This window comes from Mytilus californianus, unplaced genomic scaffold, assembly GCF_021869535.1.
Source record: "Mytilus californianus isolate M0D057914Y unplaced genomic scaffold, xbMytCali1.0.p SCAF_7, whole genome shotgun sequence".
NCBI classification, from domain to species: domain Eukaryota; kingdom Metazoa; phylum Mollusca; class Bivalvia; order Mytilida; family Mytilidae; genus Mytilus; species Mytilus californianus.
This window is the reverse complement of record NW_026262723.1, coordinates 31,204,278-31,230,135: the sequence shown is the minus strand read 5'-3', so window position 1 is coordinate 31,230,135 and position 25,858 is coordinate 31,204,278. Positions and strand designations below refer to the sequence as shown.

At 33.2% G+C, this 25,858-nt stretch overlaps 1 protein-coding gene and 1 pseudogene across 1 annotated transcript; both read right to left on the bottom strand.

Moving 5' to 3' along the window:
* Window positions 1–1,695: 1,695 nt before the first annotated feature.
* Window positions 1,696–6,874, bottom strand: LOC127707930 (monocarboxylate transporter 12-like; annotated as a pseudogene).
* A 5,738-nt stretch (window positions 6,875–12,612) lies between these two features.
* LOC127707929 (monocarboxylate transporter 12-like) lies at window positions 12,613–19,423 on the bottom strand. The gene is made up of 3 exons (XM_052212689.1): window positions 19,272–19,423; window positions 13,450–14,843; window positions 12,613–13,130 (listed from the first exon to the last, which is right to left on the bottom strand). The coding sequence occupies exons 2-3, from the start codon at window positions 14,834–14,836 to the stop codon at window positions 12,997–12,999; spliced, it is 1,521 nt and encodes a 506-aa protein (XP_052068649.1). The 5' UTR covers window positions 14,837–14,843; window positions 19,272–19,423; the 3' UTR covers window positions 12,613–12,996.
* Between the last annotated feature and the right edge of the window lie 6,435 nt (window positions 19,424–25,858).

The window sequence follows — 25,858 nt, the reverse complement described above, 5'->3', positions numbered from 1 at the left end:
AGTTTTCGTGGTCAAGTCCATATATCAGATACTATAAGCAGTAGGTCTACTATATTTGGTATATGGAATAATTGTAAGGTGTACATGTCCAACTGGTAGGTGTCATCTGACCTTGACCTCATTTTCATGGTTCAGTGGTCAAAGTTAAGTTTTCATGGTTATGTGTTTGTTTCTTAGATTCTATAAGCAATAGGTCAACTATATTTAATGCCTAAATTGATTGTAAGGTGTACATGTCTGTCTGGCATGGTTCATCTGACCTTGACCTCATTTTCGTGGTTCATTGGTCAATGTTAAGTTTTCTTGTTTAAGACTGTTTCTTAGAAACAATAAGCAATAGGTCAACTATGTTTGGTTTATTTAATGATTGTAAGGTGTACATGTATTTCTCGTTTGGTTTATCTGACCTTGACCTCATTTTCTTGGATCATGTTAAGTTTATGTGTTACTTGTAGTAAAGCTTTGTATTTAGAACTATCAACATAAAATCAATGGTTAGTAAAAAAGGCGAGACATTTCAGCGTGTGCACTCTTGTTTTTTTTGTATAACTCGTACCTAATGCCCCTTTAAAATAATTTTTCGATATTTTTCTGATAAATTGACTTAGATTTTTTGCAGTGCACATTCCTTCACGGATTTCCACGAAACTTAAAGAGAATCATTTTTATGATAAAAAAACCAGTACCCAGTGAAATAGATCTCCATTTTTCTGTATTTTACTGATAAAAGGAGTTGAGGTTTTTTAGCAGTTATATCAAGATGCAGTTGGGAATTAAATTTTTAAGTCATTCACCTGGAATATAATATGAAACTTCGACAGAAGCTTCTTCAAGATAAAGAAATAACACCTTTTTTTTAAATCCTGAAAGTTGAATTGTATAGTGCTCTTAATGATTTAGTTGAAGTTATCTCTGCGACCGTTTTACAGACCCTATCGCTACTTGGTTGGCCGTTACGGAATATTGATGTCACATAAACATGACAAAAGTGTCGTATAGCACAATCCCGTCACACGTAATCGTGTATAATTACAAATTACCACTAAATGCCAATCAAGTTATCACTAGATTTATATTTTCCATGCAACTAGAGTATTAGCATAACAGTGTTTCCGGAGCAACTCACTTTACGATCGCCATCACGAGTCGGCTGACCGTTATGGAATATCTGTTTCACAACAAATGACGACGGCTATGTTCCAATTGTCGTTACCACAATCCCGTCCTCTTTTCCTTGAATGTGACCTACCGAATTAGACTTATCACCAGATTTGTACTTAGATGACCAATACGCCGGGTGCCACATGTGGAGCAGAATCTACTTAACCTTCCGGAGCATAAGAGATCACCCCCGGTTTTTTGTGGGGTTCGTGTTGCTTCGTCTTTAGTTTTCTTTGATGTGTGTTGTGTTCGGTTGTCTTTTCGTCGATTTCGATTTTTGCCATGGCATTGTCAGTTTGTTTTCGACTTGTAATTTTAAATATCCGTTTTGGAATCTTTCGCCTCTCCTTTGTCCCGTTTTTTAAGGTTTTTATAACTTTTAGTTTTACTTTTTTTTATTTTCTTTCAGCATGTTATCATGAATCTTTCAAGATAATACTATTTTATGAATGGAATCTTAGTTCATATTATAGGATATAGGCCAGACATTAATAGCACCGTGAAAACTAAATGGATTAAGACTGAGAATCTTGATACATCTGAAAAAATAAAATTTTATTGAATTTACATTACATTTGTCATATAATTGCAACTTAATTTTTAAAACATTAAAAACATATATTTTCCTGAATTTGCATAACTTTGTCATAATATTGCAACATAATGTTTCAAAGATTCAAAAAATAATCCATCAAATAAAATATAGAAATACTGAAGACACTATAAGCTCTCTCTCTGCTTTTATTATAAATAATAAGGATTTAAGCTTAAAAATATGTTGCGGCTTGATTTGCATATATAGTACTATCGAATTATTCAATTATGTTGGCTCGGTTGTTTCCTGTTTTCTGGAATACCTTTGGTTCTTGTCTCTCAGGATTATTTACTCATTTTACTGTGACTTGACTGTAAGTGTTGCTCTCCACCTATTGCAATTATTCAAAATTCTGGCCAAATTGCAATTTGTTTTATAAAACCAAACTGTTCAACTGGTCAGACATTTGAAGAAAACCACAGTTTAGAAGTGAAAGTGCAAAGTGATAAAATAAGCATACTTGCAATCCTATAAGACTTTAATTCCACTTCAATGTTATTATAAAAATTAGTCTAACAGTTTGTATAGAATTTTTATTGTTATTGTCATGCTAAAGGTGATGGATAGAAATTTTGAATACAGTAACTGATGCTTGTTTTCTGTATTCCATATATATTTTAATCATTTTGGCGCGGTTCTTTCTTCTGTTTTATTAGGGATGTAAGGAACACAATGATACCGGAAATACCGATACAGCTGCCTGCGGAATAAAATGTTTGGTCATAGCTACCAGACGTGTCATATAACCAATCTAAAAGAAATAAATATAATATATATATATATATATATATGTATACAAAGCACATCGCGCCTAAAAAATAAAAGGATCAACATAATTACATTTAAAATATCAGTGAGTGCACATGTGGTTGTAATGTAGTTTTCAAAACTCGTTATAAATCGACACAAATTATGTTTCATCGGCTTCATTTTTTACGTGGTTCGATATTTCGATTGACTGGTGGAAATTAAGAATTGAAAATATGTTCAAATATGCATATCAAGATGACAACAATTTAAGTTTGAATCATAATAAATAAGGTAGGTTCTGAAAAATGGGACGGCTTGAACGAATGACCATATAGTTTATAGGTGTGGTTTTTCTACGTAATGTTTATATATAAGCACGGTAAGACATAACATTTTTTTCAGTCATGTATATTGTCAGCACACTTAAATCAAAACTTAACTAACATGACATTTCTCTGTTGATTCATCTAAAAATTGAACCCGATGGTAATTATTTTTTTAATCAGTTAGAGAAATAAATTTAAAACTTATAGTTAGTGCTACTAGTTGGGTCGAAACTGCTTACCCTTCCGGTGCATATCAGTTCCCCGAATTCATGTGTATGTTGATCAATATTTAATTTTCTATCTTGTGTTATATGAACTGCTGTTTGTCTATGCGTACTTATTCCGGTCATTGGACTATGGTGTGGTCTTGTCTTTGACTAATGTCTTTTTTTAATTGCAACTTTTAATCTTCTCCCCTTTTCTCCATAGGTACGGGACTGTACATGGGGACATGACAATTTCTTTTCAGCTCTCCCCCTTTTTTCCAAAATCCGTTATTTTTTTGTTTTCTATTAATTTTAATTATTTTCACGTTTCTCTGTATTATGTGAACGTAAATATACTAGAAATAACTTGTATTTGCTATTTACTATAGATTCCAAGTTTACTTTCGATATATTATCAGTGACCGCTTGAAATTTATAGTAAGTAGCAAATACAAGTTATTTCTAGTATATTTATGTTCACATAATACAGAAAACGTGAAAACAATTTAAATTAAAAGATAACCAAAAGATAACGGATTTTGGAAAAAAGAGAGAGGGCTAATACAAATTGTTATGTCCCCACGGCCAAGAACCTATATGTTTTATCAAGAGGAGAAAAAAAACCGGCGTTTTATAGACAATAGTGAAATAAATTAAATTACGCTTGTAGCAAATTTTGTTAAGCTTACCCGCTACTGGTGGTCCGACTAAATTAGACACTCCTTGAAGAAACATTACAACTCCATAGGCATCAGTAAGTTTATCTATTCCAAGGATGTCTACAATTATTACGGAAGTGAGTACTTCGGCGGAAGCTGAGAAGAGTCCAAACAGTCCGGCAAGTATTGTGCAAGGAAGAAAAGTTGTGAATAATGGAACTATAGCTAAACCTGCACCTGTCAATAGCAAACTTCCACTATATAGATATCGTCGATTTATCTGCCTCCTATCACCAAGGAACCATAAGGCAAGTTTCCCAAGGTATGCGAGATTCCGATTACGGCAACCATATATTCGGCTCTCTTATATGTAATGCCAATATTCATAGCTCGGTATTCATTGAATACATAAGGTACGTCATACCAAAAATACAGAACAATGCTGGAGAGTGTAAACAAAACAAAACGTGCATCTGTAAAAATTGAAATGTCAATCAAGGGTTTGTTCATTCGTTTGCATGGAGTCTTTGTAGTTTCACGGAGATCATGACAGCTAACAGCTGCTCTGACTTTAGACGGTGAAGTTGCAACAGACTCCCCTAACACTGAATTAGACCCCAAAACGAGACTAGGATTTGACTTATAAATGTCTTGCGATTTAAGAGATTTTGTAACTAAGAAATCACCGTCAATAGGAAGTAATTCTTCATCATGATCACCGTGATCTTGTTCAGTAAATACTTTATCAACACAGTCTGAATTTTGAACTTCTATATATTCTTGGGCACCTTCAAGAGGTTTGAAGACAGCACCACAGACTACAATATTTAAAGAAATAGCACCAATAATCAGGACAGCACCACGCCAACTATATGACATCATGAGATATTCATACAAACGAGCAAAAATCAAGTTTCCGATGCCGGCGCCGCATTCCGAAAATCCTGTAGCAAGGGTCCTTTTCTTTTCAAAATACATCGCAACCACAACAATCGAGTTCAAATAAGGCATCGAAATACCCCGACCGGCTATAAAAACATATGTCACTGCCATAGCACCTACGGAATGACAAAGGCACTTGATATGAAGCCTATGGCAGTAATCAGTCCACCAATTATAGTCGCTTTTCTAAAACCAAGTCGGTTTGTAACAACGCTTGCAATTGGTCCACATAGCAAAGGAACGGCAAAAAATACTGATCCAATCCATGCAGTTGAACTCCTCGATTCTTGAAAATAATCCAATAGAAGCATATACAATAATCCAAACGAACAAAAGCATCCGACAGTTATCACGTTGATCATGAAAGCAGAAAATATACTACCACCCAACCCCATCCGCCGTCCGGAGGTTTGACCTTACCATGACGTATTGATTTTGTTACCGGGTCTGTTTCATCGCTGCTTTTTTCTCCCATTTAAAATCGATATATATGCATAAACAGAAAAACATGGGTTAATAAATGAAACATATTTCTGGTATGAAATGGATGTACTGTTTTTTTTTTTTTTTTTGTGTTTTTTTATTTGTTTCGTATTTTTAGTAAAATTAATGCGTTCGAACTGCAGGTACGTATTTACTTTCAATTTACTTTCACTGGGACCGCTAAGTTCAAATAAATATACACGTTCCGTTACAGGCTTCATCCGTTACAACAGAACGAGTTGGAATATTTCCATTGATTTTGAAATAACACGAATAAAGTAGATTGATTTATATATCAGATTGGTATACCGTAGCAAAATGTCCCCTGCCGTCATGTGTGTAAATGATGAATAAAATTGTGTGTCGACAGTAACGAGGTGTACAGCAGGAACAAATATTACATTATAAAGTGTATTTCGAGCTTTTGTTCCCAAGTGTCATTTGGGAATACAAGTATGGTGACATTGGTCTTCTTCCGACCAGCAGTAAAACCTTTGTAAAAGTAGGGCGTCCGTTCTGCTGTGCGGGATGTGCAAGAACGCAGCAACGTCCGGACCACCCTATTGTATTTATTGTAAATTTGTTCTCGTCCTGAACATGCATGAAATATTTGCTTCTGGACGATAAGCAACCAACAATCAATCAATCGAGCTTTCGTATTTGTTGTTATTCTTGTTATTTGAAGGTAAACATAGTGTTTCTGCAATTTAAGGACCCACTAATGGTATTTATTGTTAATTTGTTCTCGTTTTGAACATACATTAAATATTTGCCACTGGGCGTTAAGCAAACCAACAATAAAGCAATCGAGCTTTCGTATTTGTTGTTGTTATTCTTGTTTTTATTAAGGTAAACATAGTGTTTCTGCAATTTGATGGGTATACAAGATTTCTAAATATGAAAAGAAATGTGGAATTGAACAACAAATTTTAAGAGAAAAATTTGAGAAGGAGCGTAAATAAGGATTCTGTAATCAAGAAACCTGATAAAGGAATGATATGATTTTAGAAATGGTAAGTGAAGAGTAGAGGAAAGATGTGTGTTAGGTATTCCTCTTAATCATTTGCAATGAATATCAGATTAATAGTACATCCAATGAATTGGTATATGATCCTGAGCGTCACTGATGAGTCTTATGTAGACGAAACGCTCGTCGGCGTATTAAATTATAAGCCTGGTACTATTAAGCTGACCTTGAATTTCAACTTTATCATAAAACTTCAGAATTGCCATAATTTGGTAGCTTTACTACTAGGTTGAACAAATCGCTTCATTAGAGTACATTCTGGGCGTTAAAATCAGCAAATGTTGGGTATATTGTCAAAGAAACGATACTTTTGTTCATTTTTCGGACCTGAAAGCTTGAGAGGAAGCCCTAGTCCGCAACCTAGGATCCAAAATATTCTGAAGCCAAAAATTGTCAATTATGATATAGAATCCCTAGACATAAAGACTTTCTGGATCGGGGTAGTGACCAAAGTAAATTATGTTAAAAACTGTTAAGAATTATTGAAAATTTGACCACACCTGACGTTTCAACACAAATAATGAATACTTGAGGGGTAATTTCTTCGTCATTTTTAATGTGATGTGCCAAAAAGAAGTTATTTTGTTTTAATAGTTGTATACAACTATTTCAGAGTGAAATTTGTAATATTTTAGCCTGAATAAAAAACATCAAAATCTAAGGAACTTACTCCTTTGGTTGTTTCAGTTCCGTAAAAATTATTGAATCAAAATGACCGTTCAATATGGTTCCTACCAAACTAAAAAAAGATCTAAAGTCACATGACTTAGCAATTTAAATGAAAAAATGTACTGTCACATACAAAATTTAAATGTTAATACAATATAAGCTGTCACATCATATGATCAATAATTATAAACATTTTTAGATAATGTGTGTCATTAAAATAACATTACAATTCAATTTTGTTGTTGTTATATAAAAATACGGAAATGGCATGATTGCCAATGAGACAACTATCCACCAAAGTTCAAATGAAGTGGATATAAGCAATTAGAGGAAACCATGTTTGAATGAATATATTTTATATACTTGAATGGCTAAGTTTTAAAAGGACATTATTTGTCAAATTCATGTTCACCGATTTGACCCAAATTCACATATTTGATTCATAACATACTAAAATGTATGTTTAAACTATTAAAAATGATAAAATAAACAATTTACAATGGATTGACTCGATAATATGTATCTGCATTTCGTGTCATCTAATTAACCATCGAGATGACCTCCGAAGACTGCCGACGGTCATAGAACCCGATATAAACATAATTGTATATATAAATAGATAGCGAATACGTGCAATTGGATTTTTCTAGGTATGTTTGATCTCATATCATAGGTTAAAGAAATGTATTTATCATCGTTTTTACCTGTATAAGAATGAGTTTATGTGGATCGAATCAGTCAACCAAATGGGTTAATCTTGTTTCACCTTCAATGCTGACATTCCTTTCCTTTTAATAGCTGAACATGCCTAGTTGATGCGTTAACTTTTTCTAGCTGAGGGGGTTCAATTGAAGGTCACATAAATACGGATCCAATGAGGTCGAATTATTCAATTGATAGTGCCTCTTTAATATCAATTTAAAAAACCGTGTACATATTCTGTGTCATTTTGATCTTTTGTGAAGAGTTGTCTCATTGGTAATCATACCACATTTTATACATAGACTTTCTTTTTAAATTCTTTTGACAAAATATTCAATTTGCTATATATCCGTAAGTATAAAAGTTCCTTGTATATTTTTTTCGATATTCATATGCATTTGATTTTCCACATGCTCAAACTTGCTTGCAAAATTTCATAAAAATCCACGAGATTGCCGATTTACGTACCTGTTGCCTTAATTGCTATAATCATTGTCTCTATCCCAAATATGATGCCTGGTTTCGTACTATCAAGCATATTGTAAAGTTGACCTTGCATTGTTAAATGGATTGCATAGAATTTACATTTACCATGCGTAGTATTTTAGGGGTTTTGTCTTAGGCTTGTATTTTCTTGTGTTATCTAGAGTAAATGTGTGAACAGTCTGCGATTTCGCGTTTCAGAGTTGGCCTGTCGGGAAATGTGTCTGGTAAAATGCTGAAGTGATTGGAAGTGTTGATGACTAGTGAGTTACAGAATAATGAGTAGTTTGGACATTCACACATAATACATTACCACGAAATAACTGTATCGTCACGAACAATTCTCTGTCGTCCCATGTGATAGGTTTTACGCATAGTGTAGAATTATTTCCTGATATTGGACAGTTAACAGGGCCATGATTTAATTCAATATCATTTGAAACGATAAGTAGAACTATTATTTCTGTTGTATTTCAATTCATTCGTGAATCGTGATGCATTTGTTTTTGTTCAAAGCATATAGTAGTTGTCCAATAATTTGTCATTTTGTGTGTCGGACATTTTGGCTGGAAATATGTGGGAAATTTATCACATCAAAAATAGAAATACAATCGGAAGTTATTTCTCTTGATTGTGTAAGCAGGCGGTGCTACACTCCTTTCTAAACTTCCACTTTTCCAGCCGAGCTCTCTTATTCCTGTTTCCGAACTGTCGTCATTTTGTTCTTTGAATTTCGGTGTTGATAGAAACTAATTTCTGTTGAAAAATGAACGTAAGTTGATAATGGAACATAACCCTGCTGAAAAATTTATCAAATTAAATTATTGAGTACAAACTATTTTTCTAATCTTGCGACATTTTGTCGAGGAAGAGAGACAGAGCGATCCTACATTCGGTCGTCGTCGTCGGCGGCGGCAACATTTAGATTCAGTCTGTAGTTTAAAGTTTTTTTAAACATAAATAAATTTGTAATCTTCTTGAAATTGTCTGAAGTTTGTACAGAAACTTTTTTATGATCAAAATAAAGTATCCAGAGCTAAAACACTGTGTCTAAACTACCCCGGCAAAAAATTTTTGGACTCTATAGTATCTAATATCCGGAACGGTGACGGACCATCAACAGATAGAGAAAATGTATGATTTCTGTTTATTTATTTGTTATTTTTATGATATTGTAGAATAGAAATACACATATAACTGTTTTCGATTGTGAGATGTAATATTTTCTACAACCGTTCTAGATTAACGGAGAAATAAGTAAAAAGGCAAGTCAAAATGATGATTTGAGTGAACCCTGCCTCGAATTTGTTTAATATCTCGATAAATTGTGCACATTGTACGGACAGAAAGGTACGAAAAGAAAGATATTAACATGGAGATTACAAGACTAGTCACTTTGAGCACCTCAAAAGTTGTACTTCTGTGCATGGAACGAAAGAAATAGGTCATGTCAAAATGGAAGGACCCGGTTTTGTCAATGTTGTTTACTTTACAAGGACTCGGTTTTGTCTTTGTATAGGACCCGGTTTTGTTGCGTTTGAAAACCACAAATTATGAAAAGCAACCTTAACACGGATATGAACATTCTCCTTTAAAAGAATTCAATATATATGCTATTATAAAACACATCTTCGTGTTAACATTTATTTTACACGGGAACTTTTCGGAATAGAGAGTACACGTTTTTTTTTAATGTTATACGTATACCTTACGCATTTATCTTATTTATAGTATGCATTTACATTAAATCTTTTGTAGTTTATTATGAATGTATGTTTGTTTACTATACCTTAACACGAAATGATTTAAAAATAAGAAGATGTGGTATGATTGTGTCACCATATCAATTTATCAAAAGAGTAAAGCTAGTGTGTTTTTCTATACTGTACGCCATGTTTACGATAGTTTACTCAGGTGAGGGTCATAAACTCAACTTGGTTATAATATTACGTAATTTCATGAGCTTATTCATGAAAGCTCATCTGCTGTTACAACTGCTATAAACAACACCAATTATTAGTCTGGGTTTATTTGCTATTTTATACATATATTCCAGCCCGCCACGAATTTGCATCCCTTGGTCTCGCATTCCGACAACACTAAAATACCAATGTGAATTTTGAAAATAAACATGATAATCCAATTTACATACATCCAATTTGGCGGATGTCTCTGTTTTCTCGATTCTTATAAAACTTTAAGATGGTATACGATATAGTTATATTTTATATCATTTATTAGTGGAGGATCCAGGGGGCGTAGAGTGCGAACGTCCCCATTATTGACAAAAAAAGATTTTTAAATCATGTTTTTTACGATTTATAAATAATTTTTTCAGCATAAAATCGTCCTTGATCCGCCCTTGTTATATTGACAATTTTAAACTTGACCAATATCCCTTTAATATAAAGCAAAGTACGATAATGATAACATTATGGAGAGATATAGAACCGTTTATTTATAAAATTATTAATGAAATAATCAGTATTGCATTTTCTGAATGACCTGATACTATTTTACTAATTTATACTAAGTATAATAGTTAGAGGGAAGAGTAGACAGATTTGTAATGCATGATATTGTGATCCATTGCGCTGCATGAAAATTCATGCATCTACATTTGTCTTATTCTCTTGCTTTATGATAAACATTTAGTGTTCATAACATTTTTTTTTCAAATTAAAAAAAAAAAAAACAAAAAACCCAATAGAGAGCTTAAACCTCAAATTGCGTTACAACCTTCTTTTCTTTGTATTTCGCCGTGAAAGTATTCGTTTTTATATACAAAGCAAAATTAAAAAAAAAAGTTTCCGATAAAGCAGGAATTCAAGCGTTTGCGGATTCAAATAAATGATAAGCTGTCCTCTGCAAAAACTGTTTTCCAACAGTCCATCAAACTCCTATTGAACGACGGATTTTAATTTAGTAATTCGATTATGCGTTATTTTCTATGAAAAACGTGGTCCTGCTTTGGGAAATTTTTAAGACGAAACCGGGTCGTACACATAGACAAAACCGGTTCCTTTAATTTTGACATGACCCATTTCTTTCGTTCCATGCACAGAAGTACAACTTTTGAGGTGCTCAAAGTGACTAGTCTTGTAATCTCCATGTTAATATCTTTCTTTTCGTACCTTTCTGTCCGTACAATGTGCACAATTTATCGAGATATTAAACAAATTCGAGGCAGGGTTCACTCAAATCATCATTTTGACTTGCCTTTTTACTTATTTCTCCGTTAATCTAGAACGGTTGTAGAAAATATTACATCTCACAATCGAAAATAGGTTTATGTGTATTTCTATTCTTCAATATCTTAAAAATAACAAATAAACAAACAGAAAGCATACATTTTCTCTATCTGTTGATGGTCCGTCACCGTCCCGGATATTAGATACTATTGAGTCCAAACATTTTTTGCCGGGGTAGTTTAGACACAGTGTAAATTTTGCAAATAATTTTCGATATTTTTCTGATAAATTGACTTAGATTTTTTGCAGTGCACATGCAGCTACAGTTTCCATACATCAACAACTTCGTCAAACCTTCACGGATTTTCACGAAACATGAACAGAATCATTTTATGATAAAAAAAAAACAGAATCCAGTGAAATAAATCTCCATTTATTCCATATTTTACTGATAAAAGGAGTTGAGTTTTTAGAGCAGTTATATAAGATGCAATTAGGAATTTTTTGTCATCAATATTTAATAAAGGACTTTCCGTTTTGAATTTTCCTTGGAGTTCGGTATTTTTGCTATTTTACTTTTTAAGTCATTCACCTGGAATGTAATATGAAACTTTGACAGAAGCTTCTTCAATATAAAGAAAAAACACCTTTTTAAATCCTGACAGGTGAACTTTATAGTGCTCTAAATGATTTAGTTGAAGTTATATCTGCGACAGTTTTACAGACCCTATCGCTACTTGGTTCGCCGTTACAGAATATCTATGTCACATAAACCTGACAATAAAATAGACGTGAAAGTGTCGTATAGCACAATACCGTCACACGTAATCGTGTATAACTACAAATTACCACTGAATGCCAATCAAGTTATCAACAGATTTATATTTTCCATGTAGCAAGAGTAATAGCATCACAGTGTTTCCAAATAGCCATTCACTTTACGAACGCCATCACGAGTTGGTTGAACGTTATGGAATATATATTTGTTTCACAAATGACGACGGCTATGTTCAAATTGTCGTAACCACAATCCCGTCCTTTTTTCCTTGAATGTGACCTACCGAATTAGACTTATCACCAGATCTGTCCTTAGATGAGCATCACGACGGGTGCCACATTTGGAGCAGGATCTACTTAACCTTCCGGAGCATAAGATATCACCCCAGGTTTTTGGTGGGGTTCGTGTTGTTCCGTCTTTAATTTTCTTTTTGTTGTGTATTGTGTTCTGTTTGTTTTTCTTTAAAGGTTTTTATCACTTTTTGTTATTTATTTTTTTTGAAATTTCCATTCGGCATGAAATCACGAATCTTTATAGATAATATTACATGTATTTCATGATCGGAATCTTATTTCATATTATAGGATAAAGGCCAGACATTGATAGCTAAACAGATTAAGACTGAGAATTTTGATACATCTGAAAAAATAAAATTTTACTGAATTTGCATAACATTTGTCATATAATTGCAACATAATGTTTAAAACATTAAAAAATAAATTTCCTGAATTTGCATAACTTTGTCATATAATTGCAACGTAATGTTTAAAGGATTAAAAAAATAATTCATTAAATAAAAAATAGAAATACTGGAGACATTATATTAAGCTCTCTCACTCTGATCATATTATAAATTGATAAGGATTTGAGCTTAAAAATATGTTGCGGCTTGATTTGCATATATAGTACTATCGAGAATTATTCAAATATTTTAACTCGGTTGTTTCCTGTTTTCTGCAATCCCTTTGGTTCTTGTCTCTCAAGAATTTTTACTCATTTTGACTGATTGCATTCTTGTAAAAATCTAATCATTTTGGCGCGGTCCTTTCTTCTGTTTTATGAGGGATGTAAGAAGCACAATGATACCGGAAATACCGATACAGCTGCCTGCGGAATAAAATGTTTGGTCATAGCTACCAGACGTGTCATATAACCATCCTGAAATAAATAAATAAAGGTATAAAAAGCTCATTGCGCCTAGCTTAAAAATTATTATTGAAGGAGAAACAGATCAACATAATTACATTTAAAATATATCTTTATATCAGTGAGTGCACATGTGGTTGTAGTTTTCAAAACTTGTTATGCTGCGGCGTACAGTTATCATCAATCAATCAATGAATCAAAACTCGTTATGTCTTTTTTAATTGCTCCCTTGTTATCTGATCAAAAGGGAAAAAAAAAAGAAAGGTGTGTTGTAGACAGTAGTGAAAAAAATTAACTACGCTTGCAGCATTTGTTATTTTATTAAGCTTACCCGCTACTGGTGGTCCGACTAAATTAGACACTCCTTGAAGAAACATTACAACTCCATACGCATCGGTAAGTTTGTCTATTCCTAAGATGTCCACAATTATTACGGAAGTGAGTGCTTCAGCGGAAGCTGACAAGAGTCCAAATAGTCCGGCAAGTATTGTGCAAGGAAGAAACGTTGTAAATAATGGAACTATAGTTAAAACTACACCTGTCAATAACAAACTTCCACTATATAGATATCGTCGATTTATCTGCTTTCTGTCACCAAGGAAACCATAAAGCAGGTTCCCTAAAGTGTGTGAGATTCCGATTACGGCAACCATATACGCAGCTCTCTTTTCTGTAATGCCAAAATTCTTAGCTCGATCTACAGTAAATACGTAAGGCACATCATACCAAAAATACAGAATAATGCTGGAGAGAGTAAACATAACAAAACGTGCATTTGTAAAAATTGAAATGTCAATAAGGGGTTTGTTCATTCGTTTGCATGGAGTCTTTGTAGTTTCACGGAGATCATGACAGCTAACAGCTGCTCTGACTATAGACGGCGAAGTGGCAACAGACTCCCCTAACACTGAATTAGATTCCAAAACGAGACTAGGATTTGACTTATAAATGTCTGGCGATTTAAGAGAATTTGCAACTAAAACACCACCGTTAATTGTAAGTAAACCATCATCATCCGCTTGATCTTGTTGTTCAGTAAATACTTTATCAACACAGTCTGAATCTTGAACATCTATATATTCTTGGGTACCTTCAAGAGGTTTAAAGACAGCACCACAGACTACAATATTTAAAGAAATAGCTCCAATAATTAGGACAGCACCACGCCAACTATATGACATAATGAGATATTCATATAAAGGAGCGAAAATCAACGTTCCGATGCCGGCGCCACATTCTGAAATTCCTGTAGCTAGCGTCCTTTTCTTTTCAAAAAACATCGCAACCACAACAATCGAGTTCAAATAAGGCATCGAAATACCTAAACCGGCTATACAACCATATGTCACCGCCATAGCACCTACGGAATGGACAAAGGCACTTGATATGAAGCCTATGGCAGTAATCAGTCCACCAATTATAGTCGCTTTTCTAAAACCAAGTCGGTTAGTAACGACACTGGCAATTGGTCCACATAGCAAAGGAACAGCACAAAATACTGATCCGATCCATGCAGTTGTACTCCTAGATTCTTGAAAATAATCCAAAAGAAATACAAACAATACTCCAAACGAATAGGAGCATCCGTCAGTTATCACGTTGATCAAGAAAGCAGAAAATACAATCACCCAACCCCATCCGCCGTCAGGAGGTTTGACCTTACCATGACGTATTGATTCAGTCACCGATTCTGTGTCATCGCTGCATTCTTCTCCCATTTAAAATCTATATATGAACAGAAAAACATAGATTTAAAATTCAATACAATTTGAGAATGAAATTGCTATCGCATGGATGTACTATTTTTTTTTTAATTTGTTTGGTTAAATTCAGTAAAATTAATGTATTCGATCGCAGGTAAGTATTTACTTTCACGGGAACGCTACTGAAATGCAAGTAAACAGTCCCCAACTTCATCCGTTAGAGCTGATTGAGTCGGAATATTTCAATTGATTTCGAAAAAACACGCATAAAAAAGTATAACAAAAATAGCGAACTCAAAGGCAAATTAAAAATGGGAAGTCCATGAAAACTGACAAAACCAAGCACTATCAATCATCGGAACAAGTGAAAAACAACTGCCATAATAAAGTAGATTGATTTTATATATACAAGATTGGTATTACGTAGCAAAATGTACCCTGCCGCAGTGTAAATGATGAATAAAAATGAGTGTACAGTAAAGAGGTGTACAGCAGGAAGTTCAACATAGATTACACTATAAAGTGTATTTCGAGCTTTTGTCCCCAAGGGTGATTAGGGAATAGAAATATAGTGTTCTTCCGACAGGCAGTAAAACCCTTGCAAAAGTAGTGCGTCCGTTTGGCTGTGTGGGATGTACAAGTACGCAGCCACGTCCGGTCAGATTTGGGACGTTAAATCCGATGCCTTGTGTATAGAGAGTGTCAGGCTCTCTGCACATAAAGAATCATAGCAACAACTCTTTAAGGAGTCCGGAGGGGGACAAAAGTAAAATCTATAGTATGCTAATAAAAATATCTTGTACTTAGAATTTATCTTCAATTGTTGGCCCAAATCTTTCTTGATTTAAGTGTTAAAAGTAAATGTTTGATTTCTTTGCCAGATTTATTTTATTGATATTACTCCGTGGTTTTGTTCTTCAATTCACAGTTGGAGCGTAATCGTCAGTTTGCAAAAAATTCCGCTCAATCCGGTGCTAGGGGCCGTCTTAAATTTGCAGTAATGTGAGATTTTTGCTCCGTGATGAAGGCCTAACTGTGACTTTACGATGAAGAAAATCAATAAAATCGCTATTCTTTTGCTTTTTGTGTATTTTTGTTGTTGTGTATATACTTATTTTGTGTCATGGATGGATACCCCATACATTTTTTTCTATTAAACTCACATGGCTTACCAATATACTAGTAAATGAAAAATGTTATATTTACATAAAGAATTTACAATAAATGTTGATACAATAAAAGTTGTCAAAGCATATGATCATGAATATTTAACCTTTATAAATTGATAGAGAGCTAGATCTCACGATGTAATAAATGTGATATCATACTTCAAAATATGTTTATATTAAACTTGAATATGTTTTATATATATACTTGAGTGGCTAAATTTTACTATAAAAACATGTACATATTTTCTTTTAAAAACAAAAATCATTTATTTTATCAAAATCTTCAGAAATGTACTGCTATTGAATGATTGTCTTCTCGTACTCCTATTCGCAGACAGCTTTTTCGTATACAGTGATCTTAACAATGACCCATCTCAGTAGAAATTCAGCGACCACACACTGCAAGTGCAAATGAAACCAGTGATGAAAGAAAAGGTAAACAAATGTGGAAGGAACAGTATTAATGAAAGAAAAAAAAACTGATTCACCAATTCCGATTTATCAACAGCTATGACAAAGTTTAGTTAATAAATGCGAACGTCTGGAAAATGTAAAAAAAAAACAACCAATAACGTCGATCTGTCATCTCACTTATTTTTTACACGTACTCCATGATTCTGTGTTGATGTTTATAACAAGGTTGCGATCGGTAAACTTCGGCACTCAAACCCAAAAGTTAATTATCAGTCAAAGTTTTCGATCGACAATGAATGAATTTTTGTTATTATACGTTATGGATTCGTAATAAATGTATAAACGTGCATAGAGTTTAAAATATATGCATGCATTGATACAATAAATTCCTACACATTAAAATGATCAGAAACTTGTTTCATATGACTTTAAAAAAGAAGACAATTAGTTAAGTCAAATTGGAGACACGACTGCTCTGCATAACATATGTCCTGGGGGTATTGGTGAAAACGTTGGTACAGCCAACCAGGCTATGCTTCCCGAATTACGCATTGATGTATGGTTCCGATATATCCAATAATATTGGTGAAAAAGTCGAAATTGTAATAAATATTTTCTAAAAAGCTATTACCAGTCAGGGGTACTACTTAAACAAGTGATTTCAGAATCACTCCCTCGAGTGATTTTTTTCTGTGTAATATTAAAAATTTTCACACAGACTTTTTAAAATCACTGAAACAAGTATTTTTTGAAGTTAAAATGTAATCACTTTAATAAGTGTTTATAACATTTTCTTGATATTTTTCCCACAAGCTTGATTTTTTTATTGGTAAAAAGACAACAATTCCACGGTAAAAGTGACACTACCCAAATTTGAACTTGATCTGAGTTTTGCGGTAATATGCATTGTGTGTAAGTCTCATAACATTTGGTTGAGGCTAACTTAAGAAGTGAACATAAACTAAAAATTCAGTAATTTGTCTATTTGTAAACACGCACAACTATTGAATGGTTGTGTATAATTTTATAACATTTGGTTGAGACAAACTAAAGTAAGGGAACGGAAACGAAAAATTCAGCAATTTTTATGTTTATAAACGGACATAACTCAAGAATGGTAAAAGTGTCGCCACCAAATTTCATACATAATCTGTATTATGTAGTAATAAGCATTGTGTATAAGTTTCATAACATTTGGTTGAGGCAAACTAAAGTTAGAAAACGGAAACAAAAAATGTGTACTTGATCTTAGTTTTGTGGTAATGAATATTGTGTATAAGTTTCATAATGTTTGGTTGGGGCAAACTTAAGTTAAAGAATGGAAACTAAACATTTTGCAATCTTTCTATTCATAAAGGGGCATAACTCAATAATGGTTAAAGTGACACTACCCAAATTCAACTTGATCTGTGTTTTTTTATCAGTGGAAGTCAAAATTAAACATTGCATTGTATAAAGCATTGATTGTAGTTGATTCAACTATAATCATGGACAAAGGAAGATAATTCCAATTTTAAAAATTACTTGATATTTAGAAGAAAATAAAAATTTTGCAATTTTTCCATTTATAAAGGGGCATAACTCTAGAACAGTTAAAGTGACGCCACCAAAATTCAACCTTGATCTGTGTTTTGTAGTAATAAGCATTGTGTATAGATTCATAACATTTGGTTGAGGCAAACTTAAGTTAGAGAACAGAAACTAAAAATTTTGCAAATTTTCCATTTATAAAGGGGCATAACTCTAGAACAGTTAAAGTGACGCCACCAAAATTCAAACTTGATCTGTGTTTTGTAGTAATAAGCATTGTGTATAAGTTTCATAACATTTGGTTGAGGCAAACTTAAGTTAGAGAACAGAAACTAAACATTTTGCAAATTTTCCATTTATAAAGGGGCATAACTCTAGAACGGTTAAAGTAACCCAACCAAAATTCAAAATTTATCTGTTTTTTGTGGTAATAAGCATTGTGTATAAGTTTCATAACATTTGGTTGAGGCAAACTTAAGTTAGAGAACGGAAACTAAAAATTTTGCAATTTTTCCATTTATAAAGGGCATAACTCTAGAACGGTTAAAGTGACGCCACCAAAATTCAAACTTGACCTGTGTTTTGTGATAATAAGCATTGTGTATAAGTTTCATAACATTTGGTTGAGGCAAACTCAAGTTAGAGAACGGAAACCAATTTTGGGACGTACGGACAAGGGTAAAACTTAATGCCCCCACCGCTACAGCGGGGGCATAAAAAATAACGGATTTTGGAAAACAAAGGGGGAGGGCTAAAATAATTGTCCTGTCTCCCAAGTACCTATGATCACAGCAAAGTTAAGTGATAAAATATAGCCATAAACATACTGTAAATGTTTAATGAACATAAAATTGATTTGATTTGATTTGTTTAATATGAAAGTTTGAATGCTATACACAAGAAAATCGGAAAAGTTTTTTTTATCTGCTAAATAGTAACAACAGCCTTGAACTTTGACCATTTGACCCAAGAATCAATACGCTTCTTCCAAATCCCTATATCTTCCAATGACCATGTCTTATTAAAGTTGCTATTCATTATGAAAGCGTACGTTTGTTTCGGACGGACTAACAGACGTACAGGTAAATCGACGAATATAAATATTGTAATGTGGAGCTCTATCACTATTCTTACAAAAAATTAATACAGACGCACGTGTTTTGTGCAGTTGAAACGGTACACAAATCAGTTTAGATAAAAAGTTTATCGTTCTACGAACAAAGAGTTGACGTTGCTATAGATAAACCCTTAAATCATTAATATGTAGCACATTAATCATGCTAGAAAGTCAAAAGAATTCTGATTACGAGAAAGTTTATAACAATTTTAATACTTACCTGATCATCCGACTAGAATTTCCACATGGCTGCTCTTTATTTTACGGTTTAGAGATTTACAACACAACTATACCATGTATACACGATGTGTACTTAACATCGCTTGAAAACCGTTTGAAGAATGTGTATATGTAACTGTAACAGTTATTTGTGTGTTATCGATTCAAAGCTCGAAAAGAAAAATATAAGGTTTTTATATACTGACTAACCTTTAAAATAAAACAAATTCGAAAGCAAACATTACATTTTATTGTTGAGGGTCGACATGGAATATTTATGTTGTCATTAGATTAAATTCTTTTTATTTAATTGAATCTGTATCAAACCTGATCACAAACTAATTAACTTGATGTGTGAAAGATGGTTGTCATTGTTGATTATGATTTTAATGTTGCATATAGATTCAGGCGCTTTCAGTATTCATTAGACTTTAGAACTAAAGACATACAGTTTGCCTTTCATGATTTCAAATAGTACAGTGGCAGATCCAGGGGTGTTACCCTTTTTTTTTGACAACTAATATGCTTTCCTATCATATATATGGTTGGAACCCCCCTTTTTATATGACTTGCATGTGTTGGAACCCCTTTTTAAAAATTTCTGGATCCGTGCCTCAGTAGTATACTTTAAGTTTATTTGATTGTGATCTGTAACTTGCAATGTTACTTTTATTATCCAAAATGTAACCCTACATACAGTGACAATTACAATAAAACTTTCATTTGGTACGGTATTAAGTTCCTGGTTGGATAAAGGGGCGAGCTTCTACTCTGTAGTGATGACCAGACGCTGAAAAAGTAGCTATACATGATTTACTTTTTGCTTTTATTACGAGAAGTGAATTTCTCCGACTTCAAATTTTTTTTTTATATTTTACCCATTATCCACTATTTTTATGTTTTAGAACCCTTCTCTATTCTTTGATTTTTTAGTCCATTTTCTCTTTTCTTATTTTTTTTTTTACCTTTATCCTGCACTTAGTAATTCCCTTATTATTCTCTATACTGAAAACCCCATCTAGACCCTCAGATAGTACCTTGTTATTATGATAGCCTATACATCATCTGTCATATGCTGATATTGAACTCCAAAAATATAAATTATATAAATTAAAACTTTTTAAAAAACTCCATGTTAAAGTCGTGTAATACTTCCTTCCGGTACAAATTAGTGCCAACAGGTTGAGTTAGATATGAAATCAGTTTTGAACCTTTTATCAAAATCAGGTGAAATCGTGATCGAGAGATTGAGAGATCATAAACTTAAGTATGACAATTAATTTCCAACAAAAATGAAAATTCAATACCGGCATTCTTTTAACTTTAAAAAAAGGTACATAAATATAACAAGGCATATTAATTGTTGTTGAAGAACACAAGACTCCGTCAAGAGAATCAATGTACGGTAACTTGATAACTAATTTCTCTGATTCGTAGTGTTCTTTTGTAAATGACTTTTGTAAATAAAACAAAAACTTTAAAAAGAGGCAAATTAAGGCGATAGAAGTTTACCGATGTTCAAGAGAAAAAACTGAGGAAAATCGCATGAACTCCCAAAAGAGCGAGACCAGGTGCGTCGAAGGGCAAGCGTCTCCTGTTATGCACGCATTACCCGCCATGCGAATAAAACATACCAAATTTTCATGACAAAAACGAAAAATGATTAAAAGACAAACAACAGTATAGAAAACATCACATCGAGAACTTAAGACTGAGCAAGAGGAACCCCACCAAAAAAGGATATCATCCGAAGCTTAGGAATTTCCATTTAATAAGTTAAAGTTTGTTATAAATAAACTAAGGTTATCAGGTTTATTTCATCTTCAGATTATTTGTTTAAACTACGTGCCCTTAACCCCTTTTTAGCTCTCCTGGCTTAAAAGGCCAAGTAAGCTTTTCTCATCACATGGCGTCCGTCGTCCGTCGTCTGTCGTCGTCCGTCGTCGTTAACTTTTACAAAAATCTTCTCCTCTGAAACTACTGGACCAAATTTAACCAAACTTAAACACAATCATCATTGGGGTATCTAGTTTACAAAATGTGTCCGATGACCCCGCCTGCCAACCAACATGGCCGACATGGCTAAAAATAGAACATAGGAGTAAAATGCAGATTTTGGCTTATATCTCTTAAACTAAAGCATTTAGAGCAAATCTGACTGAGATAAAAATGTTCATCAGGTTAAGATCTATCTGCCCTGAAATTTTCAGACAAATCAGACAACCCGTTAGTTGGGTTGCTGCTCCTAAATTGGTAATTTTAAGGAAATTTTGCAGTTTTTGGTTATTATCTTGATTATTATTATAGATAGAGATAAACTGTAAACAGCAATAATGTTCATCAAAGTAGGATCTACAAATAAGTCAAATGACCAAAATGGTCAATTGACCCCTTAAGAAGTTATTGCTCTTTACAGTAAATTTTTAACATTTTTTGTAAATTTTTGTTATCTTTTACAAAAATCTTGTCCTCTGAAACTACTGAGACAAATTTAACCAAACTTGGCCACAATCAATATTGGAGTATTTAGCCTACCAACCAACATGGCTGACATGGCTAAAAATAGAACATAGGGGTAAAATGCAAGTTTTGTCTATTATTTTTTGAACCATTATAAATAGAGAAAATCTGAAAGGGACAAAAATGTTCAGAATAATGAGCTCTACCAATTTATATATGTCAAAACTGTTCTTAAAATTCTTATAGGAGTTATTGCCCATAAATGACAAATTTTACCATTTTTTTTCCCATTTTTACCTATTACCATGAAAACTATGATATTTAGAGAGAAAATTTTTTTTCCCGTTATGCCTTATATGATTTAAATTGTAATAGATAAATAAACACTTTAAATCACATAAATTATCAGCAAGGCAAGACCTATCAAAAAGTCAAATTTTGCCGATACAGTTAGTAGACGGTCACTCTTCATAGGAGTGATTGCCCTTAAATGAGGATTTTTTTACCCTCTTTTGTGTTTTGAGCAAAAAACTAAAGAAGATAGAGAAACTAAACAGACTAAAAGATCAGTAATACAAGATCAACAAAATAGAGATTTTTGTCATGAAGTCTATTCTCCTCTACAATGTTGACGAGTGTCTTTGTTTGATATGCACATAGACCAAGGTGAGCGACACAGGCTCTTTAGAGCCTTAAATTTTATTTAAACTACTTGCCCTTGTCCCCTTTTTTATTTAAACTACTTGCCCTTGACCCTTTTTTATTTAAACTACTTGCCCTTGACCCCTTTTTTATTTAACTACTTGCCCTTGATCACTCATTGACGTCAAATGTGTTTTGAACTGTGGACTAACGTAATGAACGAAATTTTTCGTTCATACTACTTGTTAACCTCCAAGCAAGGACCGAAGCTCATAAACTCGGCAATGGACGGTGAATTTTAGAAAAGATTGTAAAATATTATGTCAGTTCCAAGGGACTAATTACTCAACTGATGATACCCTCGACGACTTACAGTCCATCACCAGTAATATCGACCCAGAACTAGTAAATGAAATAACACTTATTCATTTCTTGTTTCCGGATTTTTTGGATTTACCTTCATCAGTAACGCTGAAACCTAAACATAGCATAACGCAGGACTTCGGGAAATTCCGAGAATCGACAACGGTTACCTTGCTTCGGAAATTGACTACATGTATTACTACTTTGTTGAATCAGTTTTTGTGAAAGGATCATACCTTGTAAATTAAGTCCGTTTATTGTGAACGTGCAGGAGCATGGCGTAGCAATTGAGATATGTAAACATCATACGATGGGACAGAAGGTATGATAATATTCCTGGGGAAATGAGAAATTGACAATTGGAAACTTGAATTCATCACGTTTGTCACAGGTTCTAGTTAGCAGTCATCCATCTGTGTAAATATTGAAAAGTTAAAGATGTAAAGCAGTTTCGGCAGTATCCTCAATGTAAAATGGTAAGATTTTTCATGACCTACGACCAGGAAGTCCCACTTTTATCGAAAAAGCTCTACATGTTTTAACAGATTTTGCAGTAGATCTTTAAAACTTTTAAGACTCCACATCTGGTTGACATCTGGTTGTTTGAATATACATCCTCGCAATATTTCTAACTGTAGAGAGGATCGTAGTAAGAATTGTAGACAGATGCTCAGTCAAACATCTACACGACCCGGCAATATATATCGTGTATTTTAAAAAAGTTTATTATGTTTATAACATAGGAAAAAAAGGACGGATTTGTTATTTTCTTAAATCTCTTTCGTGAATTATGTAGGTGTGCATGTGGGATTCCTAGTTTAGCTGTGATTATTGAGTTCTTTAGTTAGACATTCCAAATAATGAATTTTTGTATGTAAAACGATATTTTTAGAGGATATAGAAACAGCATATTTGTCGTAGAGAGAGGATAAACCATCTACAACCTCGGATTTCTTGAAAGGATTAGAAACCCATGTGCTTATTGTACGTCGTATATTTTGAATGCGTTTCTGAACGCGTGACCGAACAGCTTTGATACATTCAGAAAAAGTGTCCAGTTTTTGGTTCATCTGGCTCGCGCTTTCTGACGTTGTCCTCTGTTTCATCCATCATTAGCTTGAAGTTCTTTTTTCAGTTGATGGGAATGGGGAAAACCTTTACAATTGTGTTTGGAAGTTTAGTAGAAAACTTATCAAAAAACAGGATACCATATCGAAATGTTTGCGGTGATGTTGTTTATAAAGCTTGAAAATTTAAATACGATCCCTGTAAATCTTTTTTTCTATTGAAAAAAAAAATATATTTCAAGGTTATTAATTAACATATTTGTAAGAAGATATTTGAATATTGTCTTATCGGTAGGTAAGAGGGAGGAGATACCAAGGGTGTAATCAAAAATCATAAGTCGAATTTAAAGAGACAACACCACGACCAAATAGAAAACCGACAAAGAAAAGCCAACATTGATTTTATTTTCAATACATTTTTGATATACTAAACATTAAATTCGTTGCTATCCAGTAAATATGATTTATTGTCCTTATACTTATATCTTGGAATTTCGCAACGTTATACTTTTCTGTTTTAGATTGTGTCTTGACACTTTATATGTCGATGGCGTAGGAAAACATGGTCTACTCATTAATCAAAATTTGTCTTTCAGAAATTTTTGAATACTTTGCGTCTTTTACATTTTAGTTCTTTCGTTGTCTTTTTCCCGCTTAATACCTATCGCATTAGTCAAGCCCTTTTCAACTGATATTTACTATAGTTTTTCTGATGCTTTGCTGTTACACAAATGTTTCCATTTAGGGGAGGTCCGTACGATTAGAAGCATGTTCAACCTCACCACATGCTATTTCTACATGACCCTACCCGGTAATCTGCAGTACACGAGTAGATGTCATTGACTGCGGTCTGTCTTAATTCCTTCCGTTTCATGGCATAAGTTTATATTTAGCTATTATTTTTTTCTCTTGAATTGTGTTCACATTTTGCTATCCTCGGTCATTTTTTTCATTGTTGAATGCCGTGTAGTGATTTCGCAGTTGTTTTCGCGGTTGTCCTTGCAAATTTGCCTTTTGTGATTAGTTTTCTCAGTGGCAATCATACCACGTCTTCTGTTTTTATAATGTGGCTATGACATAAAAACAGTCTTATTTGCAAAAACTGTATTTAAATAATCCAATTTCGTGTCAGTCAGCTTTCTGGTGAATGTAAGTTATTCTGAATATTTTTTTTTTATGAAACTCAAAAGAGTAATAACATATACAACTTTAAAGGGGCACTAGCTACGAGAAATAAACAAATTAAAATATGGATTTTTTTTTTTGTTCAATCATTATTTTAAGTGAAAAAGTGCTTTTAGCAGCTAGTTTGGCTCAATTTGGTCAAAATAAGCTAAGAAACATCGATGATGAATTATTCACTTGCATATTTATGTATTTTTTAATAAAAGTGGGACTTCCTGGTCGTAGGTCATGAAAATTCTTACCATTTTACATTGAGGATACTACCGAAACTGCTTTACATCTTTAATGTATTTATGTGACCTTCTATTTAACCCCTTAACTAGAGATGGGTTACGCATGAACTAGGCGTGTTCAGTTATTAAAAGGAAAAGAATGTCAACATTGAAAGTGAAACAAGTGTAAACCATTTGGTTGACTGATTCGATCCACAAAAACTCATTCTTATACAGGTAAAAGCGATGTTAACATATTTGTTTAACCTATAATATGAAATCAAACAGACCTAGAAAAATCCAATTGCACGTGTTTGCTATCTATCTATATCTATATTTACATTTATATCGGATTATATGACTGTCGGCAGTCTTCGGAGGTCACCTCGATGGTTAATTAGATGGCGTCTAGACTAAAATACCCACGAAATGCTGATACATATTATGGAGTTAATGCATTGTTAATGGTTCATTTTAGACTTTTTGTAATTTGGATATACGTTTTAGTAGGTTATAAATCAAATATGAGAATTTGAGTCAAATCGGTGAACATGAATTTGACAGCTTATGCCCCTTTAACAAACAAACACAATAACAAATTAAACAGAAATAGAATATACAGTAAAAAGATGTGTTATGAACTATTCATATTCAGTGAC